Raw genomic sequence first — 26810 nt, forward strand, 5'->3', positions numbered from 1 at the left:
CAGCTCTCCGGTTTCCCTCGGTGATGGGTCCAGGAAGGTCGGTATGCGACCTCACATGCATAACATGGAAAGGCTGCTTTTGGTGGGAGAGTAAGTAAACTAATTTTGAAAGCAGCTGATATAATTTTAGGTTAGACACCTCTTTTAAAAGAGCATGTTCTGCCCGAGCAGTTACTCCAGCCACATAAGCTGAATCGGTAACTAAATTGCTTGGCTCTTCAAACCTTTCAAAAGCTCTGACGACGGCTGCTAATTCTGCAATTTGTGGGGAGCCTTCCACCACAGCGACATCGGACTCCCACTTCCGTGTCTCAGGATCCCTCCAAGTTATGACAGATCTGCAGGACCCTCTGGAGCCATCCATAAATACTGTCAGGGCTTTGAGAGGTTTGTGACTTTGCAAAGAATTTGGGGCCAAATTAAAAGTTGAATTAAACAGCTTATGACTTGGTTTGGTATGGAAATTTTACTGGTGTAACTGTCTAGGGCAAACTGGAGGTGCTTATTTGTTTGGAGCAAATGCTCCAAAGCTCCTGTGGTTAATGGAAGGTGTATGCATGTGAATTCACACCCTGTGAGGGTGCAGAGGCGAGCTCTGGCTCTCATAATGAGCTGAGCCATGAGTTCTTGTGGTGTGGTGATAGATTTTACAGGTTGCTGTGGCAAAAAGACCCATTCAATAATGAGCAGAGGGTCTTTTTGGGCAGTGTCCCATTGGAAAATCAGCCCTTGTAGTCTGTGTTACTTACCTAAAACAATGAAATTGAAGGGCAGGGTCGGTTCAGCGCAGTGAGCCTGGTGGGATGACATTGCCTGCTGGACTTTGGTAATAGCATCTCGGGCCTCTGGGGTGATGGTCCTGGGCGAGTCTAGTTCTTCGCTGCCACAGAGAAGGTCCAAGTGGCGCGAGGTCTTCTGTCGTCACTCCCAGCAGAGGACGAACCCAGTTAATAGACCCACAAAGCTGCTGGAGATCTTGAAGTGTCTTTGGGTCATCTTTGATGGTAAGCTGCTGGGGTACGATGGTCTGCTCACCTATCTGGAGGCCAAGGAAAGTCCATGGGCAAACGTGCTGTATCTTCTCCTGTTGGATCTCAAACCCTCCCTTTTCAATAGCTTGGATGGTTTGTTGCAATGTTATATCTAGGTAGTTTTGTTCTGGAGCACAGACTAAGACATCGTCCATGTAATGGAAAATCACAGCCTTCAGGAACCTTTTCCACACTGGGGAGAGGATGTGGGCTATGTACCACTGGCAAATAGTGGGTGAATTTTTCATCCCTTGCGGGAGAACTCGCCAATGGTACCTTTTAAGCAGAGCTTGCTGATTCAAGGATGGTACTGAAAAGGCAAACCTGGGCGCATCACGAGGATGTAAGGGGATGGTGAAAAAGCAGTCTTTAATATCATTCACTGCTAGCTTCCATGTGCGAGGCAGAATAGAGGGTGAAGGCAGGCCTGGCTGCAAGGGACCCTTATCTTCAATGGCACTGTTGATTTTATGGAGGTCGTGGAGGAGCCTTTACCTGTCTTTGCCTGTTTTTTTTAAAACAGAGACAGGGGAGTTCCAGGGGCTGTTTGTTGGAACTGTATGACCCTTGGTGAGTTGCTCCTCCACGAGGGACTCAAGCGTGCATAACTTTTCTTCTGGAAGGGACCACTGATCAACCCACACTGGACGATTAGTTTTCCAAGTGAGAGGTGGAGTAGCGCACTTTTCAGTGGCCCCGACTAAAAATCCTGCGATGGAGATGGGATTTCTAGACAAGTTCCCCATTGCGATAATAGGTCTCTGCCCCATAAGGTGAGGCCAGCCTGCACCACAAATGGCCGAATCGCGGCAACATGGCCATCAGGTCCTTCTATTATGATATTATTTGCACTCTGCATGGAAGCTGTGGACCCTCCGATCCATGAAATATGCCCGTTTACTGGTTTCAGCTTCCAAAGTTTGGGCCACTCGGAGCAAGAAATGATAGTTACATCAGCTCCGGTGTCAACCATCCCTGTAAGATATAACTCCGAGTTTTTATTTTGGAGCTGGCACTCTAAAAAGGGCTTATTGGGACCCACTACTTCTGTGCAATATACAGCTGGAATTCTTCCTTTGTTGTTCCAATGGGGTGGGAGTAGGAAGGCTTTGTGTGATAGGTGATCACTTGGTCAGTCTCCATGGTGGGTCAAGGCAAGTTACAGTCACTAGGAGGTTCTTTACACAGGCCCACAGTCTGTACTTCAGGTGTTACAAGTATTTGTTCTGGGCCGTGAATAGGGTCTCCTAATATTAGGAAGTCTCTGGGGCCGTCTGAGGGCCCATATTGTTCTGTGGGAATTAAGTATATGTCGCAATCTGAAAAGTCAATAGACAGTCCTCTTAGCAGCTGGAGTCAAGTTCTTGCCTGAAGGTGGTGAAAGGCTTCGGAAACTTGGGTCTCTCTGTCCCATTCACAGTGGCACCAATTTAAGCTGTCGTCAGCGGAGTCTGGGCTGTGACATGCATGGCGGGGTTGAACGGCGTCTGATTTGATGTCACTGCGTAAGGCCACTCCATGCTCAGATGTCCATTTTTTTGATGCCTCTGGTGGTGATGTTGGCAAGTAGGACAGTCTGTAAGAGACATTTTACTGAGTCTTTGAGATGGGATATTATTTATGAACTCTGGACAGTCTTTCATAAAATGACCAAATTCGCCACAGCTAAAAAATGCGTTTTTTCATTGGCTGTCACCGCCATTTCTTCAGCCACTCCCTTAGAAACTGCCTGCGCGATGGTAATTTCTGGAGAAGTCTGTTTCGTACAGACTTCAATCATGGCATTGAGAGTGGGAACAGGATCAAGACAGAGAGTTCTCAAAATCTTTTTACAATTTTCATTGGCATTTGTCATAGCTAATACACATAAAAGTTCTTTTTGTGCTTCTCTGTTTTCAATTTGTCTCTCTACCGATTCTTTAAGTCTATCAATGAATTTTATGAAAGACTCATTGATAGCTTGCTTGATGTTAGAGAAATTTTGAGATGGAGTGGAATCGGTAGGGGTAAGAAGCAGTGCCTTCTCTGCTGCTCTTTTAATGTCTTCCAAGACCAGCTCTGGAATATCTTGAGGCTGGTCTTGAGGCTTTTCATAATTCCCCTCGCCGCATAAATGGTCAGAGGTTAGAGGTACCTGATTAGCATCCCTCTGATATATCTGGAGGAGTTCCCTTAATTTCTTTTTCCAAGTCCTTTCCCACAGCATCTATTCAGCTGAAGAAAGGAGGCACAACATAATATTTTTAAGGTTGTGCGGGACTAGAGTGAGCGCAGAGAAGGTGGCTGCTAATAAATTTTTAAAGTAAGGGGACCCACGCCCATGATCTTTGGCTGCTTTGCACAATTCTTTAAGTTGTGCATATGGGATAGGCTCCCACCTGGGGTTCCTCCCTCTGAGGTATGTGACTGAAGCAACACTGATTTTAGAAGCTAGCTCCCAGTCTCCATCTCTCACAGCTTGTCTCTTCACCCCAGCCCAGTGATCCTTGACATCTGAGAGATCACTCTCTTCTTGTTCAGAAGAAGGGGAAGTATTGGCAGGTAGGGTTCAGAGCAGCCGATGCCATTTAGCAGAACCCAAGATGGCCGACTTCCAGTCACATCCACACCCACTTGTGGTCCCGATGGCGTGGGAACCAGAAGGGTGTAGTTTCCCAGGGGCAGGGTTCCCAATGGAAGGGGTGGGGACCAATGCAGGCACGCCCAACGACACCTAGGGAGGGCCCAACGAAGACACACCCAACAACGCGAGGGGCAGAGTAGGAGAGGGACCAAGCACGTTGGTGGGCGTGGGAAACCCAGGGTTTGGGGGAGACAATATGATGTGGCTGGCCACGTTGCCGGCGCCATCTTGTGAGACAACTAGGGGAGACACAATCGGACGTTGGGGCATAGGCAAAAGGGCTGAGGTAGAGTCTGAGACAGGGTGATCAGTCCCGTCTCAAGAAGGGGGCAAAAGGGACTGAGAGGGGGCAGAGAGACAATGGCAACTCTGTGTCAACTGACGGGATCAACCTCTCAATCCCTCCTGTGGAGGAGAAGCAGGTAGGGGAGCATGGGGAGAGGAAAGAGGTGAAGAATTTGCAACAGGGGGAGAAGAAACATTCCCATCACAGCTGAACGATTCCCTGTTTTTTTAGCTGCAGTGTAAGTTAAAACAAGCAATGGAAAACATTTCTGGACTGAAGCATAAACTTGAGGAAGAAACTTAAAAATCCAACAAACAAAACGGATAAATCCCCCTTCAAATAACAAAATTCTTCCCTTAAGGGCACCCTCAACTTGGAGTTGAACTTCTCGCTGGGGACGGGTTAATTTAGCACCCATTTTCCCCAAAACACTTCCCAACACCCGAGAGGAAACTAAAATAATAAAGAGAATAACGGTGATCCACTGGAACTTACAAATCCGGGATCAAAAGAAGCTCTCAGGGTGGTCCGCTGATCTGACCGGTCTTCACTGCAGGAATGTTGTCGGTCAGCCCTCGGAGCAGCCTTGGTAAAACTCAAAACTGTCTTCGGGTATTGGCAGTACCGAAAGCAACTTAGAGCCCAGCAGCTAAAGCTACTGAGGACACTTTCAGGGACCCTTTTGCAGCGGTCACTGCTTCGGGCACCAAATGCTGCGGGCGGAGCGAGATGGTGAAATGCCATGACCTTCCAAAAGCGTCCAAGTCGGGGGCGGGGGGCAAAGCCGTTTCGGCGCTGGGGCCAACGAAGGCACAGACCACACACCGAGGTGGTGCAGCTACTCACTCACACATCCACTATGCCGGCAATCAGTGAAAAGAAACAAGAAGGGTCTTTTGTATAGGGTTCCAGCTACGAGGTTTTTTCCACGCATGGAAGGCCCCCGGGCAAACAACAAAAGACAAAATGGGGAGCAGGGGTACAACTTTTTATCGGGGTTCCTAGGGGCAGGGAAAAACCAGAACCAATGGGCTGAGGGCCAGGAGGCGGGATAAGGGAGGGGACAAGGGTGCAACAACCAACAGGGAAGAGAGAGGGGCAGGCAGGAGAACAGAAACTAATAGGAGAACCAGGAGAAGGGAACTTTCTAGATGGGGACCAAATAAAGTACAAGGGGGTGGAGACCAACAGGCCAATCTAAAACACAGGAACAGTATACATTAGTTTCACACGCTGCAACATTTGGGGCTTTGTCTTTTTTAATATAATTCAGAATGGTGGTCTGTCTAATTTCAGTGTTACATAGTACAGCCTCTGTTGTTTAATAATATATTTATTTTCTGAGGTAATGATCAACAAATTACCTGTAGGAACCCAGAGTAATGTATCAAGTCATCAACAGGAAAAGTAATAGTTCTATAGAGAAATGTGTTTTGTGGGAATAATTTTGAAGAACTTTGAATTAGCACATTGCATAAAATACATCTAAAAATTACTAAGAAAATGTTCGGTTTTCAATATGAAATTGTTACCATTTTCAAGGATTACCCCAATCTCACTGAAACCCTTCCTTAACTGCAATATTCACTCAAGTCTAAATTCATGGCAGGATTAATGAAAAGGTGAGATTCATGTCAGAACTAGGAACTGATTAGAAGATGATCAGACAGATCACCTTGTGTTCCAGATGTTCTTATAGAATAGATGTCCCATGTCCTCTTGATAGAGTAGGCTGTTTTATAAGTACTAAGAAATGTTGTCTCCAGCTGTCTTTTATGCTGGTCTTTAACTTCCTCAGTTTTCTGCTGAAATATTATTTAGTGTGTTTAGTTTGAGGGGTTTTTTTCTGAAAAAGTTTAGTTTGCAAATACATGCTCTTTACTCTCAAAACCCAAAGAATTTAAGCTGTACTCAGAGCCTTCTTTTTATTTTTTCATAACACTTAGGAGCCTGATACCAAGTATCTTATTTGATATTACTGTGCTGAGCTTACATAGGGGGAAACACTTTTCAAAAGCATGGAAAAATAGCTAATTTTAAATTAGAATATTCTTCTTTCTTACCCTTTTCCCAAGACAAGGGATTCTGGCATAAAATGGATGTTCAGTATCATGGAAAGGTCAATGATTCATGAAGACATAATGTTAATGGCTCAAAAAAAGTCAGTTGAGTCCTCTAAATTAGGTCCTACTCCTGACTTCATCTTATTAAATGTCTTTTAGGAAATCATTAAAGATTAATGGTGATTAAATTGCAGTTCTGTGCCACTAGATTAAGAATACCCCTAACTGCCCGTCCAAACTGTCCCATGCCTACGTTTTCATTAAGTGAACTATTCACTGATTTACTCGGAGATCCTTACAGAGGACAGAGTCTCCCTGCTAATGCAGCTGAGCCACGTCAAGGCTGAAGGTATCTCATGTCCTGCCAGCTTTAAACACTGATAGAATTTGTGTTGCTGCCTGCGCCTGATACAGTAGGACAGTGGATGATATTTAGTTTCCACTATTGACGTTTTGAAGATACATGGATTTAGCTTATGATTTTGCTACACATATGCTTACTGTGGTAAATTGCTACCATGATTTTCTTATCAAGATATAAGAGTATGTGAACTCATTTTTACTTCATCTGTTCCAAAGATGGAGCCAAACATTGCCTTCTGATACGAACTCTACGCTGACAGAATTCTCGCCTTTCAAACCTTGTAGCACTGGTGATAGTGCTTGCATAGCATTTGTGAATTAAAAATAATATTTTAGAAAGTACTGGAATGTCCTAACATGGAAATATTATACTTCTGGAAATCTCCTCATATTCTCTAAGTGTAGATAGACCGTACCAGGATGCAGGTAAGAAGAAAGTATTATCTAGTACATATTGTGTAGGTACTTACCACTCTGTATATTGAATGACCATAGCATGGTGAAAATACATTTAGTATGCAAATCAATCCAGTAAAACTGTCTCAGGAATATATTTTTTTCTGATTGAGAGATATTGTAGTAGCTTCTTCAATACAGCTTATATAAATTTTAGATTTCTGTAGATTGCACTTGCAAAACTTCTTCTAAAAATTGAATATATTTTCCAAAAAAGTTCTGTAACAACAAATATTCAGTGTACTGCTACTGAGAGAATTCAGGAGACAGAGCCTATTAAAATTAAAGCAAACCTGAATGATAGGACTCCACAGAGAGCCACAAAAATGTATTCCTTAGTCATCTCCTGCCCTTCTCCTTTCATAACTGTCATTTCATAACTTTTATAACGTCCTTTCTGGTTTAAGACAGATGTTGACAATTCTGCTTAATGCAGTGTTTCGTGTCATGCTGCTGTTACATCAGAAAAAATGACGTTGTAGAAAGCCATGACCCTTTACTCCACTAGTGATAGAGGACCTCATTTTTTTCAAAGTGTGTTTTACATTTAAGTTATTTTTATTTACATGTTTGTTTACAGCACGCTATTCATTCCTGTCACCCTGCTTTAATAGCGCTTTCGCTGTGATTTTTTTTAAAGCTCAACCTGCAGCTTTCAGCAGTACCAACTTCTTGTCATCATTCTGTTCACAAATGTCAAACAAATGAAAAGACCTTCAGGTTAACGTCTACTGTTGGGGAAGATGAAACAGGAAAGCCTTGGAAATATGATTGCCTGACAAAAGATTTTGGGAACATGAAAACTACAGGCAACATCGAAATGAAAGCCACTTTTGAAATACCAAGTCTTAGTTACTAAACAACTAGAAAACAATGGTATGGCCGACTGAAGTAATCCCCCCTTGATAGAACAATACCCTCTGCTTGCAAGCAGGTCCAAGGGTCAGAGCAGACCCTACTAGCTCAGCAGAAGGGGTCCAAAGAGTAGTTTTTAGAAGTTAAGATGTAACACTCTATGGTAATATAAGAACTCTTATAGGCTGTATGTAAATGCTATAGGATTTGTATCTTGTATTAGATTGGTTAGTGACAATTAGAATATTCAGTACAGAAGATGATTTATTGTATTTTAACCAGGACTTCAGACACTTCTACTTCAATTCTCCTTCTCTTCTCTTCTCTTCTCACTTCCTTCCTCTCTTCCACTTCTGCTCTTACTCTTACACCCTCTCTCTCTCTCTCTCACCCGTTCACTCTCTTGCTCTCTTGGGCCTGCTCAGAGCTGAGTCTACCAGCTCTGAGCAGTGCCCCAATACCCACGCCCTTTACAATAAACCGACTGTGTCCCAAGACCTGCCTATAGAGATCTCTTGTCTCCATCTGTCACCGTCTACGTCCGGCCGTCCCGACCTGGACCCCAGAACCCCAGAAACCTACAGTCTACTTAACTAGATGTTCTGTTTTGTTGATCCTGCAAACCATCCCCAAGGCACTTAGCCACTGCTACCAAAGGGAAAGATCAAAGAATTGCCAGGTTTTTTCTCTAAGTAACCCTGTATGGCATACAAATCTAATATGCTGCTGGTTTTAGAGTATCCAACATGGAAAGAATTAGAAATAGCATTTGCTTTCCCATAGCAAAGTCCTATTGAAATGATTGGAACATCAACACAAACACCACCAACACAAACCTCCTGCTAAAAGCTCAGATAGAAGATTTTTATGTGTTGCTTACCAACTTATTCAGCTCAGCTGGACTACATGAAATACAGGAAAAAATAAACAGCCTTAAGTATTAGCAGAGATAGGCAAAAAAAGGGAAATATATACTGCTTGTTTTGGAAAGCTTGCTCTTAAGTACCTTCTCCTGTAACACAAGAGTGTAAGGCTGGGGGACAGGTTATAGAAAAAAGCTCAAAATGCATGAAACAGTCCAAGTATGTCTAAGCTTACAGCAGCGGCAATGTGATGTGTTTGCTGGGGTTACCGAGTTCAGCTGTCAGCCTCTGGATATTGCACTTGCCTCCTAAATAACAGTATGGACAGAGTGCATTAGCACAGAAATGCTGAAGCCTGACCATAGAGAAAGTGGGCTTTTCCCAGGAATTCAGAACTAGGACAGTGGTGCTTACTGAGTTTCGATTCAGACAGATCTGAAAAGTGTGCAGTCCATATATGGATCATCACTACTAAAATGCATTGATGGGGCAGAGTCTTTCAGCTGTTTGCCACACTTGGCCATTGAAAAACTGTGAGGAGAAGAGACTTAAACATGCTCAAGAATATCAAGGCAAACACCCTTTACAAAAAGTCACAGTGTCTTCACTGACCATAATGACAGGTAGAAAAGCAGTTTTAAAGCTCTTAACTAATTAACTTAAGTATTTATCTGTCTCAGAAAGATGAAGGGCTCAGCCAACCCTGCTGGGATTAAAGCAGTCACACTGTTTCATGAGATATAAAACATTTTTCATCATTGTAAAATACAAAACTAATATCCAAAGCAAACTGGATACGCTGTGATATCAGATAAATCCAGTTACGTGATTTTAGTCTGTTGCTGTCTTCTGATTTCTCTCCTAAGGGCACAGTGAACAACTTTGGCTTCCCAGGAAATGAAAAACCGTTCATCTTGGCAGTCAACCCTGACACTCGTGCTAACCAGAGTCCAGGGGTTTTTTGTGTTCTTGGGTTTGTTTGGTTTTTGTTAATGTAATGTGCATAAGAGAGAAATGTTTCAATGATGAGCTGGAGATTAGCATGGTTTGATTTGCACTGTTTATCATGGGAAAGAAGAGCCAAATTTATCTTCTATATAACAAAAAGAAATTACGTCAGAGCTTGGACGCAGTGTCTGAATTGAATTGCTAAGAATAATTTTCTGAGAGTGATTGTCTTTGTTTGGACATACTTTGTGTCCTGTGCTTTCAATTGCTTTGTACTTACAATGTCTAGGTTATATAGTTGGTTCATTCTGGGTTTAGATCCTGATGCTGATTCAAATAGATAATGTGGGTGTTTCGAATTATAAAACGTAACATAAGGGTATTAAAGCACTCATTGTGTGACCAGGGATCAAGATAAACTAACTTCAAAAAATGACATCTGAAATTTTGTGACTTTTACTTTGGTGGTATAAGTTTAGCCTTCTATTAGTAGAATGTATGATTCATCAGATAAGTGTTAATCCTCCTAACTTCAGATGTACAATGTTAATAAACCCCTCTAAACTGGACCCAGGCTAGTTTGTCACAGTTAACAATGCCTATAAACTGTGACTCTTGTCTCATGAGGTTTTTACTATATGTGCTAAAATCAGATAGAGAAATTATAAAAAATACAATATGTAGCTATATAATTAATGATTTTCATAAAATTTATTTGCAGAAAAGGAAATAACTAAAACTACAGCTGCAAAAGTGTTTCTATTGAGCTGTCAAGTGTATAGTTTGTGCTTTTCTTTGTAAGCCTTTGTCCAAGTTTTCTAATTGGCATCATGGTTATTGTTTTCCAAGAATGCTAACGTGGTCACATCTCTCCCGCTTCTCTAGAGAGGTGATGTGCTTAATCTGTTATTGTAGGAATTGCTGCTTTTTTAAAAACATGGGTGAAGGTCTTCAGATGTTTTGTGTTTATTTGGCATTTGATTCAGGAAAACAGATGCAGAAGTGAAGGGTTTATTTTCCAAAGTTAGGAAGAGAAAGGAACATCCTGTAGCCAGCAAGCAAGGATTTTTTTTTTCCCCTTCAGATTCCAAAGGCATGTTGACAAAGCAAGTATGACACTACAGCTTCTTCTGTGTGCTTTTATATTGGAGATCGATCTTTAGGCAAAAAATAAAGTCAATGATTATGTAATGAATTCATCTTTCATTAAGTCTGGTCTCACATTTTGAAAATAATATCAGAACCCAAACAAAATGTAGGAATGTTACATCAGTGTAAGAGAAAAGGAAAAAAAAATGCCCTGGCAGTGAGGCAGAAAGCTTTTTATTTTCAGTATGGAAGCTCTGTGAAGAACATGTTAACAAATTTAACAAGTTGTCATTAAGAGTTCTGCCTTTTTCGAGCTATTACAGTCCAGTTATTAAAATTGTTAGAGAGATTCCTCTGGCCAAATTAAGGTGCAAATGAGACCATATGCCCAAGTCAATAGTATGGATTTTATTTAACAGTAAATAAGAGGTAAAGACAGAGATAGAAAGAAGTAGAAAAAGGGAGGGGGAGAAAGAGAGGGACAGAGAGACAGATAAGTAGAAAATATCACCACTGTAGATCTCAACAGTGTCCCATTGGTCCTCATCTTCTGGTCTTCTTGGTGTTGAGGGTCCCACAAAACTCAGAGTTCAGTGGATTAATATATGGTTTGGGCCAGGTGGGAATGCCCAAGTACCTCCCCTGGGAGGGCAAGTGTGACACTGTTTCATGCAACAGACTCTGGATCTGTTGCATCACTTTGCATCATGTGCGGTCACCTGGTGCAAGGCTTCAGGAATGACTCTGGGGTGCACTTCAGGGTTGTTTGATGGTTTATGACACCTCCTCAGCTGACTTTCATGTGAATGTCTCACGTGGATGTGTCCTTCCTGGGATGTGAGGGGGTTTACAACTGAGCCAGTTTGTTTAAGGGAGGATGGGTGTTCACTGCCTCTGACCAGAGGTTATGCCACACACCCAGAACTCTCCTCCTCCTCCCCCTTTGGTTGCGTGGAGAGTGTGTGCAAACCTGGCCTCAGCAAATGAGCCTGTGGGCTATGACCTCCCCTACCCTGAACCCAGCCAGAGCTGATTTTCAGGACAGGTGCTGGGTCTCGCTTTCTTGTGGATACGTTCTTCTCCCTCAGCCTTGTTTTCTTCTACCTAGACCTGAGATAATTGGATAACAGTGTCACCTTCATCTCATGTTCCTTTAGGTGGCTTAACTCACAGTACAAAGTTCCAGTCAGGAGGCATATTCAGGAAGAGGTGGGCTTTGGTGGTAGCAGCTTCTTTATACAGTTTTTCCACAAAGGGCAAAAAGTCCTTCATAACAATGTTTAAGCTTTTAGCCATAACATTTCAATCTCTCACAGTGGACAACTAGGAATGGACGCTGGACTCAGGTGGTGTTACTAAGCGTAGGTACCAGGACAGTAAGAAGAAACTGCATGGGAAGAGACAGCAGGATTCTTGCCCATGATGCAAACACTGACAGGAATTTTCTGCACCTGAATTTAGGGATGCACTGGAACTACTGGTGCAAATGATGCAAATGAGATAAAGTAAGAGTTAGGTACAACAGTAACTTGGCTTAATGATATGATTGCATGTAAATACTCCAGCTTACAGCTTTTGCTATAAGCTTTCTAAGATGTTCAAATACATTAGAATACCTATTTATTTTTAATACATTGATATTCTACCTCTAAATCTAAAAGGCCATTCTTAATTAAAATAATTATTCTATATCATTTTAAAATTGATTACTAAAGATACACTTACAGATACTTAATTCCTTATTTTTTAGCTTGAAATGTCCAAGATCTTTTCCATTACTTAATTACAAATGAAGTATTTGAAATAAAAACTGTGTAAAATTCTAATTAGTTTATTTGTTGTTTCTCTTTGAGGGATGCTTAGTAGGAAAATGAGCATAATCTTTAATCCTTTTAAGTCTTAGAAGTCAGAACTTCTGTACTGAATCAATAGGCCTTTGTAAACTTAAGATTTTATTGAATAATTAATCTGACTTTGAATAGCCCCTTTCTAGCAAAAGGGACTTATTCTTCTAGAATATGTACCTGATCACACTTCTTTCAGAAGAAGAAAGAAGATTTTAATTCAGAATTTAAAAAAAAAAAAAAAAGGCTCTGTTATACTTCATACGTTTTTACTGGTATGCTTCACATTCTTCTATAAAAATTAGCACTATTAATCAGTATGCAAAGCTATTTTCAACAGTGACGTGATTTGTGAAGTAACATAAAATCACACAAATTGTAGGCAAGAAACTGTCATCTACTTCTGACAAGCTCCTACTTATGATACTCTCAATAATATTAACTTTTAATGCTTGCTGTCATTTCTAAAAACATAATATTAAGTTCAGATCTGCTTGCATTTTGATAACCCTGCTGGGTGATCTTGTTGCAAATAGAGTGGATAATGAGACAGAATTGGTAAATCACATTAAACCTAGCTAAATCTCAAAAATTGAGTCCATCTCCTAACTTAAAGTATTTTCATCAAGTTTTGGTTTTGGAAAAATTCTGTATATATATATATGTAACTCTATTATTTTGCCAGGTTCATTTGGCACAAAATGTGGAAATTGCGACAACCATCTAGTATATTGCGTGTCCTGTTGACACACAGTTTTTTACTTTCTGAGTTACTGCATGGTATTCTCAAAATAGCCCATGTAGTAATTACATATGAAAGACTAATGTATTAGTAGACGTTATTTCTTACAGTAGCTTATACTGGGCAAAAGGAAGATTAATAAAAACATAGTGATTACAATTCATTCTTATTTTGGTTATGAAATATGGACAGAGTGTTACTAAACCAACCATCACCAGTCTGTAAAGGACTGGAGGGTAATGAGTTAGTCAAACCAAAGGGATGACGTGATATCCTGGGTTAATTAAGAGCAAGTCCCTAATGAAACAGTGCCTTCGGCACATCTGTTTCACCATCATCCCAAAAAGTGATGCTGATCTTTATGTGAAACCATTAAGATGTGTGTAAAACACATTGTGTGATCACAAGTACAACAGAGTTCTTTAGGTGTACCCTAGTGAGCAATAGATGTCAGGTGTGCTTCATGTCTTTGATTTCTATTTTATTTACCTTTGTTCATCTTGTATCTGCTGTACAGTTCCTTTTTTTCAGACTAGTTATCTTTTTCTGTATTTCTATAGTGGTTAGTACAATAGGGTATTGCTCTTTGATGAGTTACAACATAAATTTTCAAACAAAGATCCAAAAGAAGTACTTGACTGTGAGACTTACTAGAGCAACACCCAGCTCTTTGCAAATCATGTTTTGCAAGATAGAATCTGGATTGTTGGGTTGTCTCATTGAAAGTAACATCCTAGTTCCTTTCTGTTGTATCAGAGAACTATGGGCATCCATGTCAAACAGCTGGGAAAGATTTACTGTTTCTGCAGTAGTGTGTACTGTTGCATGGTAGCCAGCAACAGTGAAACGTGAGATTATGTCAGATCTCCTTATTTTGAAATCATGAAAATGAGGTTTCAAATGAAATTTAATTTCTTTGCATTTGCTTTAATAAAAAAGGGTTTTTTTCAAGAAAAACTCAAAGCTTCTAATTCTGGAATTAAAGCTTCCAGTATTTCAGTGGGATCTGGATCTAAATTTGAACTGGATGGAATTACGTTTTTTGCTTTAATGACAGCTTGTTCTTGTGCACAATGTACAGGAAAGCTATTTGCTATTCAGTAATAAACATACATACATTCCTGAAATGTGGTGGGTTCTGCTTCTGTTTGTATATTTACAGTTCATTAACACAGGAGCAGTTGGTTTTCATATTCTTTTAATTTCTTTTTAGTGTTAAGCGTGTTATGTTGGGCACTTGTAGATCTGCTTATTGAATATTTATGTTTTTGACAAGTTTTGGAAGATGTTCACACTGCAGAGAAATCTTTACCCTTGACTGTCAATTATGGGATAGTATGAGTGAGGAGTAGAAAAATAATTACTATGGAAAATTCATTTTGTCAAGGTTTGTTATTTTCCCTGAAAATGAGAAGAAATACATTTAAAACTCCTACATGAAAAATCATATTGAGTTGGCAAAATGCTGTATCAGGTAACTAACCTTCTAGTGGTTTTGATTACTTGCAGTTTTAAATTATGAAATTTAGCAAAAACACCCCTTGATTTTGATCATCAAGGTTGAGTGATGACACCTTGGCCCTATTACTCAGTTGTTATAATGATTTACAGAAAATTATATTGAGCTATCAAGTTGACACCTAGCAAGGATTAGAGGGTTTTTTCTCCCCTTTTGTACCTCAGCGTATTAAATCTAAATTGCTTTCAGTTGCCAGAGTGTTTTGGAAAAGTTTCTATGGGCAGTCCTGTTCCTGTTGAAGTAAATTTTAATGCAAATGCCTTTTAGAATTCTGTAAGAGGATACTGTGCCTTGATGAATCTCTTTTGTCTTATTTGTGTCTTTGTTGGTGACTTGAAGATGTTATTGGTGTATAAAATAAAGCCAGTATGATCAAATAGTTAAAGGATCCCTTAATATTTTAGTAACGCTTACTAATAAACTCTTTTTGGTTTTTTGTCCCACTCTCAGAACAAAAGCCTCAAAAACAAGCTCTTGTCAGGAAACAAGCTTTGTGGTATTCACGCAGAAGAGGTAAGGAAAGTTCCTTTCTATTCTAAATCTAATGTACCCAGAAGAAGTTTGCATCAAAGTCTTTTGTACTGAGGTTTTGGTGTATTATATATATACACAAGTATATATGTATATATATATACCAGAATACAGAATATATATTATGCTTATGTGGTGAGTGTTCCTAAAGTGCTCTCATCCCAACTCATTTCTGTGACTTCACAAGAAGCAGCTCAAATGTATTAGAAAGAGAGTTGCAAACTCAAGTTTTAGACAAATAAAATCATCTGTGCATGCTTATGATATAACTCTGTAGATACATACATCTATAACATATGTAAAACTTATTTCATTTCCATGATCTCCATGTCTGCACTAACACAGGAATTGCCAAATGCCTGTTTTGAAATTAACATAGAGACAGGAAAGATCTATTATTATTGATTCCCAGAATGTTTCATTGTTTCAAGGGAAAAAGGGTCACTTTATTGTAGGAACCCAGAGTGCCGAGAATATTTCTCTGCCTGCTTTGAAGGGTTTTTACCACCCTGAACAACACTGTTTTGACCTCCAACCTTGGAAAAAACTGCCTACTATCAGAAAAGAACTAGAAAATACAATGATGTGAATTAGGTGATAGACTACTATGTAAGATTGTCCACAGGGTGAAAAATTTAGAGGTTTTGGGCTTCTCTTTGTAGTAAATAGATAAGAGCAAAAAACATCAAAATGGAGGATTGTTGTTGTTCTCTAAACCTTCTTCTTCTTCTTCTACTACTCCATATTCTGCAGTAAAAGTAATTTGGGATGATTGGACAAAAAATTCCACAGTTCCTGGCTGTGTTACTGAGTAATTGGTAGGAAAGTGAAAATAATATACGTTTTTAGTAAGCATTGGTTAAATTATCTTTAAAAGGCTGTGTAAATCTTGATAATTGGGCTTTTCTCCTGCATTCTCTGCTCTGTGCTGTGTCTGGGTCATGCTAGTGACTCTGTTTCTCTGATAAGACTTAATAAACAACTATCTAGCAGCAGCAGTGAAAGCTGAAAGTCTCCGTTTGTCTCTTGAACTAATTCCTGGCAAAGACTTTAAAAACTCTCTCCCATCAGGAGAGATTTGATTTACGGCACAGATCTGTGTCACTTTATGAAACTGAGGGACAAAAATCTCCCCTCTACTGAAGAGCAAGATAGATAGTCAATGATACAAAAGCCCTGTTTTTGGAAAATTCATCAGTGTAGAGGTACCTGCATTCATGTGAGCACTTTCTTTATTTAACTTTCCATTTTAAAAAAGTATTATATATTAATCTGATTTATGCGCATTACTTTAGTCTGGGCTTTTTACATATATAATTTCTGTTAAGGTCATTTCACCTTGCCAGAACAAAACCAGAGCATAAAAAATTTCTTCTGCACTAAAATTTTCATAATTATGGTTGAATGCATTTTCTTCATTAGAGTCTCTACCTTTTAACTTAGAAGTCAGTACTTAGGAGGTTAAGTTTCTGATAAATTCTCAAAGGTAGGAAATAATAGGGTTAGGAGTATTTTTTTTAAGTTTTTCAAAATCTGTTATCTTCCTTTATCCCCATTGTTGCTTTCAAACATGTCACAGTGTAGGAATACAGATCTATTTTCTTCCCTTGTTTACTGCTTGAAAAATCAGCAGTGTGTGCAAATAGTTTTCTGTTTTCCCCTCTTTTTCAAGTTTGTTTTTCCTAGTGTATTGGGTTTTCAAGGCAAGGTTTTGGTAGTGGGGAGGACTATTGGGATGGCTTATCTGGTAAGCTGCCAGAAGCTTCCCCTGTATCTAATACTGTCAATGTCAGCTGGCTCCACTATGAACCTACCACTGGCCTAGGCTGAGACAATCAGAGATGGTGATAGTATATTTAAGAAAGAAAAAAATTATTGCCTGGTAATAATTATTGACAGAGAAGAGAGGAGTGAGAATATGTGAAAAAGTAATCTCTGCAGATACCAAGGTCAGTGCAGAAGGAGGGAAAGGAGCTCTTCCAGGCCCTAGAGCTGAGATTCCCCTGCAGTCTGTGGGGGAAAGGCCATGGTGAAGCAGCTGTGCCCCTGCAGCCTATGGAAAGATCAACAGGAGTGCAGAGATCCACCTGCAGCTGGTGAAGGAGCTCCATGTCAGAGCAGGTGAATGCCCAAAAGAAAGTTGTGACCCTGTGGGAAACTAATTCTGGAGCATGGAGCTGTGGATCCATGGAGAGAGGAGCCCATGCTGGAGCAGGTTTCCTGGTTGGACTTGTGAACCCCATGGAGGACCCATTCTGGAGTAACCTGTTCCTGAAGGACTGCACCCCACGAAAAGGGATCATGCTGGAACAATTTGTAAAGAACTGTAGCCCATGGGAAGGACTCACATTGAACAAGTTTGTAGAGGACTGTTTCCTGTGGAAATACATTTCCCCATGATGGAGCAGGGGAAATGCTCTCCCTGAGGAGGAAGTAGCAACAGAAATGTTATTAACTGGACATAACCCTCATTCCCCGTCTCCCTGTGCTGCTGAACGAGGAGGAGGAAGAACCTGGGAAGTAGAGGGGGGAAGCTGTTTTTAAGATTTGTTTTACTTCTTATTATCCTGTGTCTTGGTTTGAAAGATAGGTGTCTGCCAAGGAAGGCAGGAGTCTCCCTTGAAATGAAAAAAAAAATGCAACCCCCTTCCCTCCAAATTATTATAATTTTGAAATTAAGGGGCTTTCAGGCAAAGATATGAGGAATAGGAATAACAGTTCCTTACTATTCTATATCTATATGTGTAAAACAAGTCAAACAAACAACAATAACTATGTCAGTAACAGCAAACAGAATCACAAACCCAGTAACATCCTTCTCGGCTGTCAGGCCCTTTCCCCTCGGGTGCAGTTCCGCTCGCAGCCGGCAGGGGCGCTGGCGGCTCCCAGTGAGTAGGGCAGGTGCGATGGTTCCCCCACGGCTGCAGGGGGCGCTCTGGAGCGAGGTCGGGGAGCATGCAGCACTGGTGGCCTGGGATCCCAGGAAGGGATGGAACAAAGGCTTCACAAACCCCTGGGCAGCCAATCCCGGTGTCTGGCCGGACACTCAGGAGCAGCAGACTTGGAACAGCAGGGACAAGCACAAATCCTGGGTGGCAGACAAGATGTATCGAACTCCAGAGCTGCAGTGGGAACCCCCGGAGGTCTCAGCAGGCAGGAGGTGCAGGGCTACAGAGTAGCAAAGGCTCGAAGCAACAGTGGGGGCAGGGCAGTTGGAGCCCGGCTCCCAGTGGGGCAGGGAAAGGCAGGCTTGGGAATCCCAGGGTTTCTCCGGTAGAAGGAAGGCAGCCAAAAAAGCAGAAGTCTGCAGTGCTGACGAATTCCTTCCAGCCCTTCTCTCCATCCAAATGCCGAGAACTAACAGCCCACAAACCCAGGTAAAAGAGAGTAGCCAGATGGACCCCTCCCCCTGTGGCCTGGTCTTTGGTTCTTCTTAAGCACCCAGTAATTTGTCCCCCTGGCAACATGTATGGGGAAAATTCTTTAAGAGGAAAAGAAAACAGAAGGAGAACTAAAACCCCACCATCCTGCTCTGGTTTTGATTGGTAATAAATTCAGTTAATTTCCCCAAGTCAAGTCTCTTTTGCCCATGACGGTAATTGGTGAGTAACCTCTCTCTGTCCTTAACTCATGAACCTTTTGTTAAATTTTCTGTCCCCCACCCAGTTGAGGAGGGAAGTGATAGAGTGGCTTTGGTGGGCACCTGGCATCCAAACAGGGTCAAACCACCACACCTTGCTGCATAGTATTTGAACCTTTGGTAATTAACTTGAAGATCTTTTCTCTGATTATGTCTCTTTTAATATTTGCATCTAAGGATGAAGCCTAAGGATAATTTAAATTTATTATAGTGTGACAAGCCTTGGCAGTCAGAGAACTTCAGAAAACTAAACATAATTTAAGTAATAGTCAAGACAGCAGATTGTGAGTGCATTTCAAACTATAAGAATCTCTGGCTTTATGAATCATCCTTTGGATATCATCTGGAACACCCTGATCTTTACAAAGAATAACCCGTGCAAGCCTATGGAGCTTTTTTACTTTTAAGAATAAGATTTTTACTTTGAAGATGATGCTTTCAGTTATGCTTCATGGAAAGTATTAATAACAACTCATGTCTAAAATGTGTAAGCCCGACAGGAATTCTTTATAGTACTAACTCATGTACGTGCTTTAATGAGTGTGAGTGCCATTTTACATTTTCCTCAGTATTTTTGGCTGGTTTGACTTGTGAACCTTGAAAAGAAATTGACAATTATTTGGAGGGGGATGTTCTACATTTTAAATCTGGTCTAGATTCTGCTGTTCTCAGAATTCACTTACTCTTTTTTACTATTTAAAATTTTAAAAAACCAAAACCTGATCTTCTTATCCTCACTTTCAGTCAAAAAAGATCCAAGCCCAGCTGAAAGAGCTTCGTTATGGGAAAAAAGATTTGGTTTTTAAGGTAAGTTTTGTTTCATTATAGTTAAATGAAGTATTAGAGTTAATATAATATTGGAGTAAAGTAGGAATATGATAGCTGCCTTTATTATTGCAGTTCTAAGGAATAATTTTGTTCTGAAAAGCGCACAAAACACCAAGACAGACTTATTACCATAATGCATTTTCAGAAATATAATATACTTATATCTATATTTATGTGCTCACAAAAAGCAAAATTCTAGGTTTCTGCTCATGAATAAAACCCGTTGCCCTAATCCATACATTCTGTAACATGTTTTTTATCTTTCTAACTGAATGATATAATATTGTACAGATGCTTCTTGTTTTTCCTTTAATTAGCAGTCCTCCATGGCAAAGTCAAGTATTGTTAACATTTAAAGCAAATCTTTGTATTTATGAGAAGCTTGAGCAATGTAATGTTCCTTAGGTCTGAAGATTTAAGAAAAAGAAATGTCTGTTGCTTGAACAATCCAAATCTGTTCTAGCTAGCACATTTTAAAAAATAATAAAAATTTTTAAAATAAAGGAGGGGAGGACAGAACATAAAGAGATTGCTGAAGGGCATCAAGTCCCAGTTAACAAAGAGAGAAGTTAATCCCTGTTAAAGGAGGAGGAGAGAGATTCAGGTCACCTGACTGAAGACTGTTATGGAGTAGTCCTTTTATTTATTCCCAGCATAAAGGATGAAGATTAGGTAGTCATCTTCAAAGTGACTATACCTAGAATTACTTACAAAGTCATGCATGTCAATATGCATTCCAGATTGTCTTCTGGAAGTGTTTAACTCTCTCTACTGTCTCTCTATTTTATATACAGTACTGTAAATATAGAAAAATATAGGCCATTTAAAAGACACAGTGTGATTTCTGTGGGTTTTGGGGTTTTTTTTTAATGCATAGGTTGATTCCAGGTTTTTTCAGGAACATTTATTTCTGGTCTTCATTAGACTAAAACCAGGGAAACAGCTTTAGAGACAAAAAAAAAAAAAAAGAAAAAAAAGGATATTATAGATCTAGGCATTTAAATTTTAACTCCATCTAGCATTAACAAAAATAACACATCTTTCGTCAAATTCAGTATAATGGAGAGCTTGAGCAGAGGCAAAGATGCAAAATTCTAATCTTGCCTAGGTGTGAAAGCTTGTTTTCTTTGGCTGAAGCAGTAGGATTGTTCAGCACTAGTATCTACTTGTTGTTTTCATTATGCTAATACACAGTGATCCCAAAAATGGATATGAGTTATGCTCGGGTGTATACTAATGCTTAGCAAGGGAAGTCTTGCTAAGTACTACCCACCTGGAAAAAGCTTACAGAAGATGAAAAAGAAAATGGGAACATACACAAGTGAAAGGCTGTCCAGCAAGTCACTGGCATGCATGCAATGAAATCCACCTTCTCCTAATCCTAGTTCAGTAAACTATAACAATGTAGTAGTTAAGATACACATGTAAAGAACTGTACTAATGGAGAAAATGTGTCTAGTGTGAATAGGAATAGACGTGGTCTCATCTGACTGGATATGCCTTTCTCCACCATAGTCTCCACTTCAAATCCTTGGAGACTTATCTTCTGAAGACTATGTCTACATTTAACCACATTAATTATGCTTTAGAGTCCTTGATTTACATTGAGTAGATATAGTTCTTGATTATGAATGAATACTAGAGCCACCAGCTGAGATGTAGGTCCCAAGTTAGGTAGTGTGGGTTCTCCTCTGAGTGCTCTTATTGCAAAATAAGGATAGTTACTTGCCTTCTATGGAAACTATGATCTAATGTAATTAAAAACGCTCTGAGAACTTTAGATGGAGAATGTTAATGAATTGTGGATTCCAAAGTTCCACATACTGAGAACCAGATGTGTAAACACTTAAAACATCTCTTGACCGTGTGCAATTCCGTATGAAATTGACTGCCTGCTTTGCTAATTTGATATGTCCTTTATATGTAACCAGAAATATTTTTGCAGGTTTATTCATCAGTCTTTTTCCTGACCAAGAAAATTTGATTTATGAAGCAGAGGGAGCAGCAACCATATGCTATCCTTCTAAATCATGTGAGATGGGAGGAGGATAGGTTCAGTGTGCTTGCTTGTGTGTGTTTCATGTCTGAAGACAGACACACTAAGCAGAGTAGAAGCCATTTGGTATAGGCTGGAAAGCTTTTTAAGTATCTGCTTGTGCTGGCTGTAAGGTAAACCAGTGGGAAGAATTAACCCCGCACAAATACCTTGCAAAACATTTCAAGTTGTTGCTGTAATTTATAGGAAAATTACTATGAAGGCAATAATACAGAAACACTGGCTTAAGCTGACAAAGTCAGAACAGGACCTGTTGGTCAGGGTGGTGGTAGCAGTCCAATTAAATGGTGGTTGCAGTCCAATTGGAGTGATGGATGTGGTCTTGTCAAAGTAGTGATCCTATGGAAAGGTCTGGTCTCTCTCTGGAGGTCCAGTGGTGGTGGTGGAGAGCTCTTGTCCTCTGGGAATCCAGTGGTTGGTGGTGTCCTGTCCCAAACCCCAGGTTATATAGAGGAAGGAATGTCCAGTACCTCCCTCAGGGCAGGGAATTTCACAATGGGCTGATGTAATTCTAAGAGTCATTCTGGGGAGTCCTTGATGGCCCATTAAGCAGAGATGGTCCCCCAGGGTGGCTGCTGCTTCCCCAGAAGGAGTTATCAGAGTTGAGTCATGGCAAAGATAGAGAAACACTGCTCCACCTACCTAAACAGCTCATCAGAAGGTAATGTGAATGGTGGTAGAATACATACTTTGGTTACACCCCACAGGACACCCCAGGACACTGCTTGATCAGAGAGAGGCTGCTAGGTTTGGGCAAGAACAGGTGATATCTCATTTCTAATTTGATACTGGAAACATAACAGATTTAATGCTAGCATTGCTGTTGAGGCTATTTTATGAAGCTCTTAGTCTTTCTGATAAATGAAATGGATAGATGGTCTTCTGCCAGTACAGCATGCATGTTTGCGATAAAATCCTGGCTGTTGTCTACTTTCATGTTACTGGACTTCTACCTTTTCTCCTTCCACTCCCTTCCCACCCCATTAAACTTCTTTTTTCTGTGCGGCTTACTGAGGACTTTTGGGAAGTCTGCTCTCCATATAGCTCTGAACATTGCGAGCTTCTTGGAGCACTTCACCAGAAGGATGTAAGCTGCAGGCTATGAGATTTCTAAAGGGCATGAAGGAAAGTTGCTGTTCATGTCCATCAAACTAAGGCTTTCTCTGAAGGAATTCTGCAGATATATGTGAAATAGGTAGGGAGGGATTGTTTTATTTTTATTTTGCATAATTGACATCAAGAAACTATTTCTTAAATTCTGGTACCTATTACTGTCAATGGCTCTATTCTGAACTAATCTGGGGATTAAGTGGGAGAGGAAGAGAAAAGGTGGAAAAAAGCAGCTTTCTCCTTAACATTCCAGTGAATTGGTAGATCATATCTTCTTTATCATATCTTACTTACACTTCTTATGTTTTAACAGTGTTTTATAATCTAGCTGATTAATTAGAGAGCATATATGTGTGTATGTTTTTATTTTTAACTCTCCTTATGTGATATAAAGCCGTGGGACATAAAAGTAATGAGCATCACAAAAATTAAGTCATGCACCCAAGGCTATAGAGGTTGTCAGTATCTCTGCTGAGATCATAATTTGAGCTCCTGTTGCTGTCAGATTTCAGTCCCTTAAAGCATGCAGCATGTCATCCTTAAAGAATTGTAAAGAGTTGAAATGTGCTTTGTATTATAATGAGAAAACCAAGAAATTATTAATAAAAATTGCCACTGAACGTTCTTAATTTTATCACTGCCTTTGTAAGTAGGTACTTACTAGTTCTGATTGACACTACTCTTAATTGCAAATAATTTAAATTATCATCCTAAACCCCTGATTTAGTCAAGTACTCCTAATTTAAGTGCTTTGCTAGATTGAGGTCTGCATTCATTTCAGGCATTACAGACCACTTCTTTTTTAAATTACTCCTCCTTCATTAACTGTCTTCCCATTATTGAGCTATATTGTCGTGGAAGAAGTCTCATGTTTTACTGAATTAGAAAAGAATTTAAAAGAGTTTGGGTTTTTTTCATTAAATGCAATCGTGTATAAATGATAGTAATAAGAGATGAAGAAAAATAAATCTAGCAATGACTTTCAATGTCAGTTTATATAAGTATCTTGTATTATTGAAATTTCTCTTGTAAGTTTGAAAGGTGACCATGCTTCAGTGCTATGGTTTCAGCATATCTTTGTTTGCTTTTTTCTAAGACTTTTGCTTCAGAGTTTCAGACATATTTGATCTACCACTTCATCTCTTTTCCCTTTGGTTGTTTAAATTCTAAGACAAAATATATTGATAGACAGTCCTAGAAAAACAAGAAGAAGTTCAAATGTGAGTAACAACTAACAGCACCTGGCCTACCAATGTACTTAATCTTTGTTCCATGGTAGAATTTAACTTCATAAAAGCAAGCAAATAGGATTGGCTATTACAACAAATAATACAACTTAGTATCTCAACACTTACTACCTTACAACAAATAAAGTAACTGCTAATATGTATTCTGTAGATGGTTTTACCATGAGTAACGTGATTTATCATTTTGCACCTTCCTCTGAAGAGCAAACCATATTTGATCCAGTTGGGTTCACAGATAGGACCAGTTCCTGCTGAAACATTGCTGTCAGAGTGGGTGTTTACTGAATAACAATCTGCTCTTGGCCCTAGGGAGTCTTAAGGCTTCTCTACATGTTCAGAGCCACCAGGTACCCAGTCAATAGCATTAAACTAGAGGATGTCTGGGAAGTCCAGTGCATGACTGGAGTCAGTGGCATCAGGAGCAGCAGAAGTACGCAGATAGAAATGGCAAGGCGAAGGCAGGCAGGGATTGTAGTGGGCATGACTGGGAGAGAGGAACAATGGATGGAAAAGGGAGGAAGGAGGGAGGGCAGTGGAGAACCTTGCTCCCAGCGCTTGACAACCTCTGCTGCTCCATACAGTGGTTTAGCTTGTTTCTATGATGATACTCTTGAACTCACACGTTTCTTTGAAGTGCAGCTTCACAAAGTAAGAACAGGATTGTAATTTACCTTCAGTACTCTATTATACTTCTCAATAATGTTTCAAGTACTAAGAATGCTCAATACCTCTAAAGGACTAAGGACCATGTCACTATTAAAGACAAAGCCATTTTCCAAATTCTTTGAAACACCTAGTTCTACACAAATTAAGTCATTATGTGACGTGAAAATCATTTAAATCATTTGCTATGGTGGAGTCAAGTACAAAACTATGTGAAATTATTTTTGCATTGTATTGACTGTATTTGGTAAATATCTATACCATTCCTCCCTCTGAAGTAAAACCGATGCCATGTTTGTTTCCCTCCCTATTAGCAAAGTTAATTACATGCCACAGTTAGCTGATTTCCCAGAATTTTAAATTACTTATTTCTCTAATGAAGACAATGAGATTCTACATTACATACAGAGAAAGAGATTAAATAATTAAAGAAAAACAAAGGGAAAAAAAAAACCAAACAAACAGAAAACCACCAAAGACCTGCTTTGGCAGAGAACTTGTGTAAACATTAAAATTACTTTGGTGCTCAGTGTGGTGATGCACATGTAGCAACTAAGAAGTGAAAATACACAGTATTACATCATTATTAACATAAGTTATTAACATTGTACAGTTTAATTTATTGGCTATTCTCACCCTAAATCAAATTCTCTTGAGGCACACACTGGACTTCCTCATCCTCCTGCATTACCCATCATCTGGGTGGTGGCATGGGGCACAAGATGTTTCTAGTCATGCAGTGGTTGCTTTCACCATTGTGAGCAAATGGCATTTGCCTTCAGGGTTTTGGTGGAGCATGACATACTCTGCCATGAGGATGTACCCTCACAACCAGATTCTTCAGCCGGACATCAGTCTTGCCACAATGTGGCAGCCCAGATGGGCTTACCTCTTCATTGACAGTTATTCTGCTTCTGTTGCAGAAGAGTTGGCCATTTTTTCCTTAAGCCTGTCTAAAGATAGTTGGATAGCTCTCATCTCTGCAAACTGACTCGTTTCACCTTCTCCTTGAGCAGTTTCTGACTTCTTGTAAGGAATTCCATGTAGCTGCTTTCCATCTCTGATGCTTTTCCCCAAGATGGCAGGATCCAGCAGTATAACCAAGGTATATTGCTTCCCACTTTCTGATAATTTATTACATAGTGGGGCCTCTTCAGCACATTACCTTCTTCTCTGATGACATTCTAAAATCTTTGCCCTCTGGCCAGCCCGTGATAATTTCTAAGATTTCTGGAAAACTGGGGTATCCTATATGAGCTTTTTGTGTGATTAGTGCAACCCATGTACAGCATGATGTGTAGAGGAGACCCTTGTTTTGAACATCCAACCCAACACAGATAACCAGGTTGCCAAAAGCAGCTGTTTCAGTACTAATCACTTCTGCAAACAGCTCAAAACCCTTCATAAGCTGCCAGTATCTCCTTTTCAGTTGGAGTACAGCGAGTTTCACATCCTTTGTATCCCCAACTCCAAAAATCTAGGAGTTAACCTTGAGTCTTCCCTGGTGTTTTCTGCCAGAGGCTCCAGGTAGGACCATTCTCTCCAGTTGCATTATAGAGCACGTTTTTTTACATCTTGCTCTGTTCAGACTGGCCCAAGGGCTACTGCTTGTTTTGTTCAAAAGCTTGCCATTGCTCAGGGCCCCATTTGAAATCATTCTTCTTCTGTGTCACTTCACAGAGTGAAGGGCTTGGAGGGCTTCCAGTCAGACTAATTTGGAATGTGCGTTCTCCAAAATCCTACACCACCTAAAAAACCTTATGTTTCTTTCTTGTTACTTGGTGGAGGCATGGATGTTATCTCATTATTCACATCCATTGAGATCTGATGATGTCTATCTTGCCATTGCCTTTGCAGGTCTCTTTACCTTTTTTATATAGCAAAACTTGCTTTCACAGAATTTGGACTATTTTCTTCCCATTCTCAAAAACTTCAGCTGTATTGCCCCATATGATGACAGCATCAGTGCACTGCAGGTGTTCCAGAGCTTCACCCTGTTCCAGTGCAATCTGGATCAGATGATAGAGTGCCATGGCAGATGGTAGGGTTGTGT

At 40.1% G+C, this 26810-nt stretch overlaps 1 protein-coding gene across 1 annotated transcript in view; it reads left to right on the plus strand.

The window, feature by feature from the left end:
• Nucleotides 1–26810, plus strand: part of LUZP2 (leucine zipper protein 2) — a 71537-nt gene that overhangs the window by 34510 nt on the left and 10217 nt on the right. Inside the window, exons 5-6 of the mRNA XM_039552083.1 lie at nt 15133–15195; nt 19598–19660. Of these exons, the coding sequence (XP_039408017.1) occupies nt 15133–15195; nt 19598–19660 (126 nt within the window). The remainder of the gene's footprint in view (nt 1–15132; nt 15196–19597; nt 19661–26810) is intronic.

Source organism: Corvus cornix, chromosome 5 (genome assembly GCF_000738735.6).
Source record: "Corvus cornix cornix isolate S_Up_H32 chromosome 5, ASM73873v5, whole genome shotgun sequence".
Taxonomy (NCBI): Eukaryota; Metazoa; Chordata; class Aves; order Passeriformes; family Corvidae; genus Corvus; species Corvus cornix.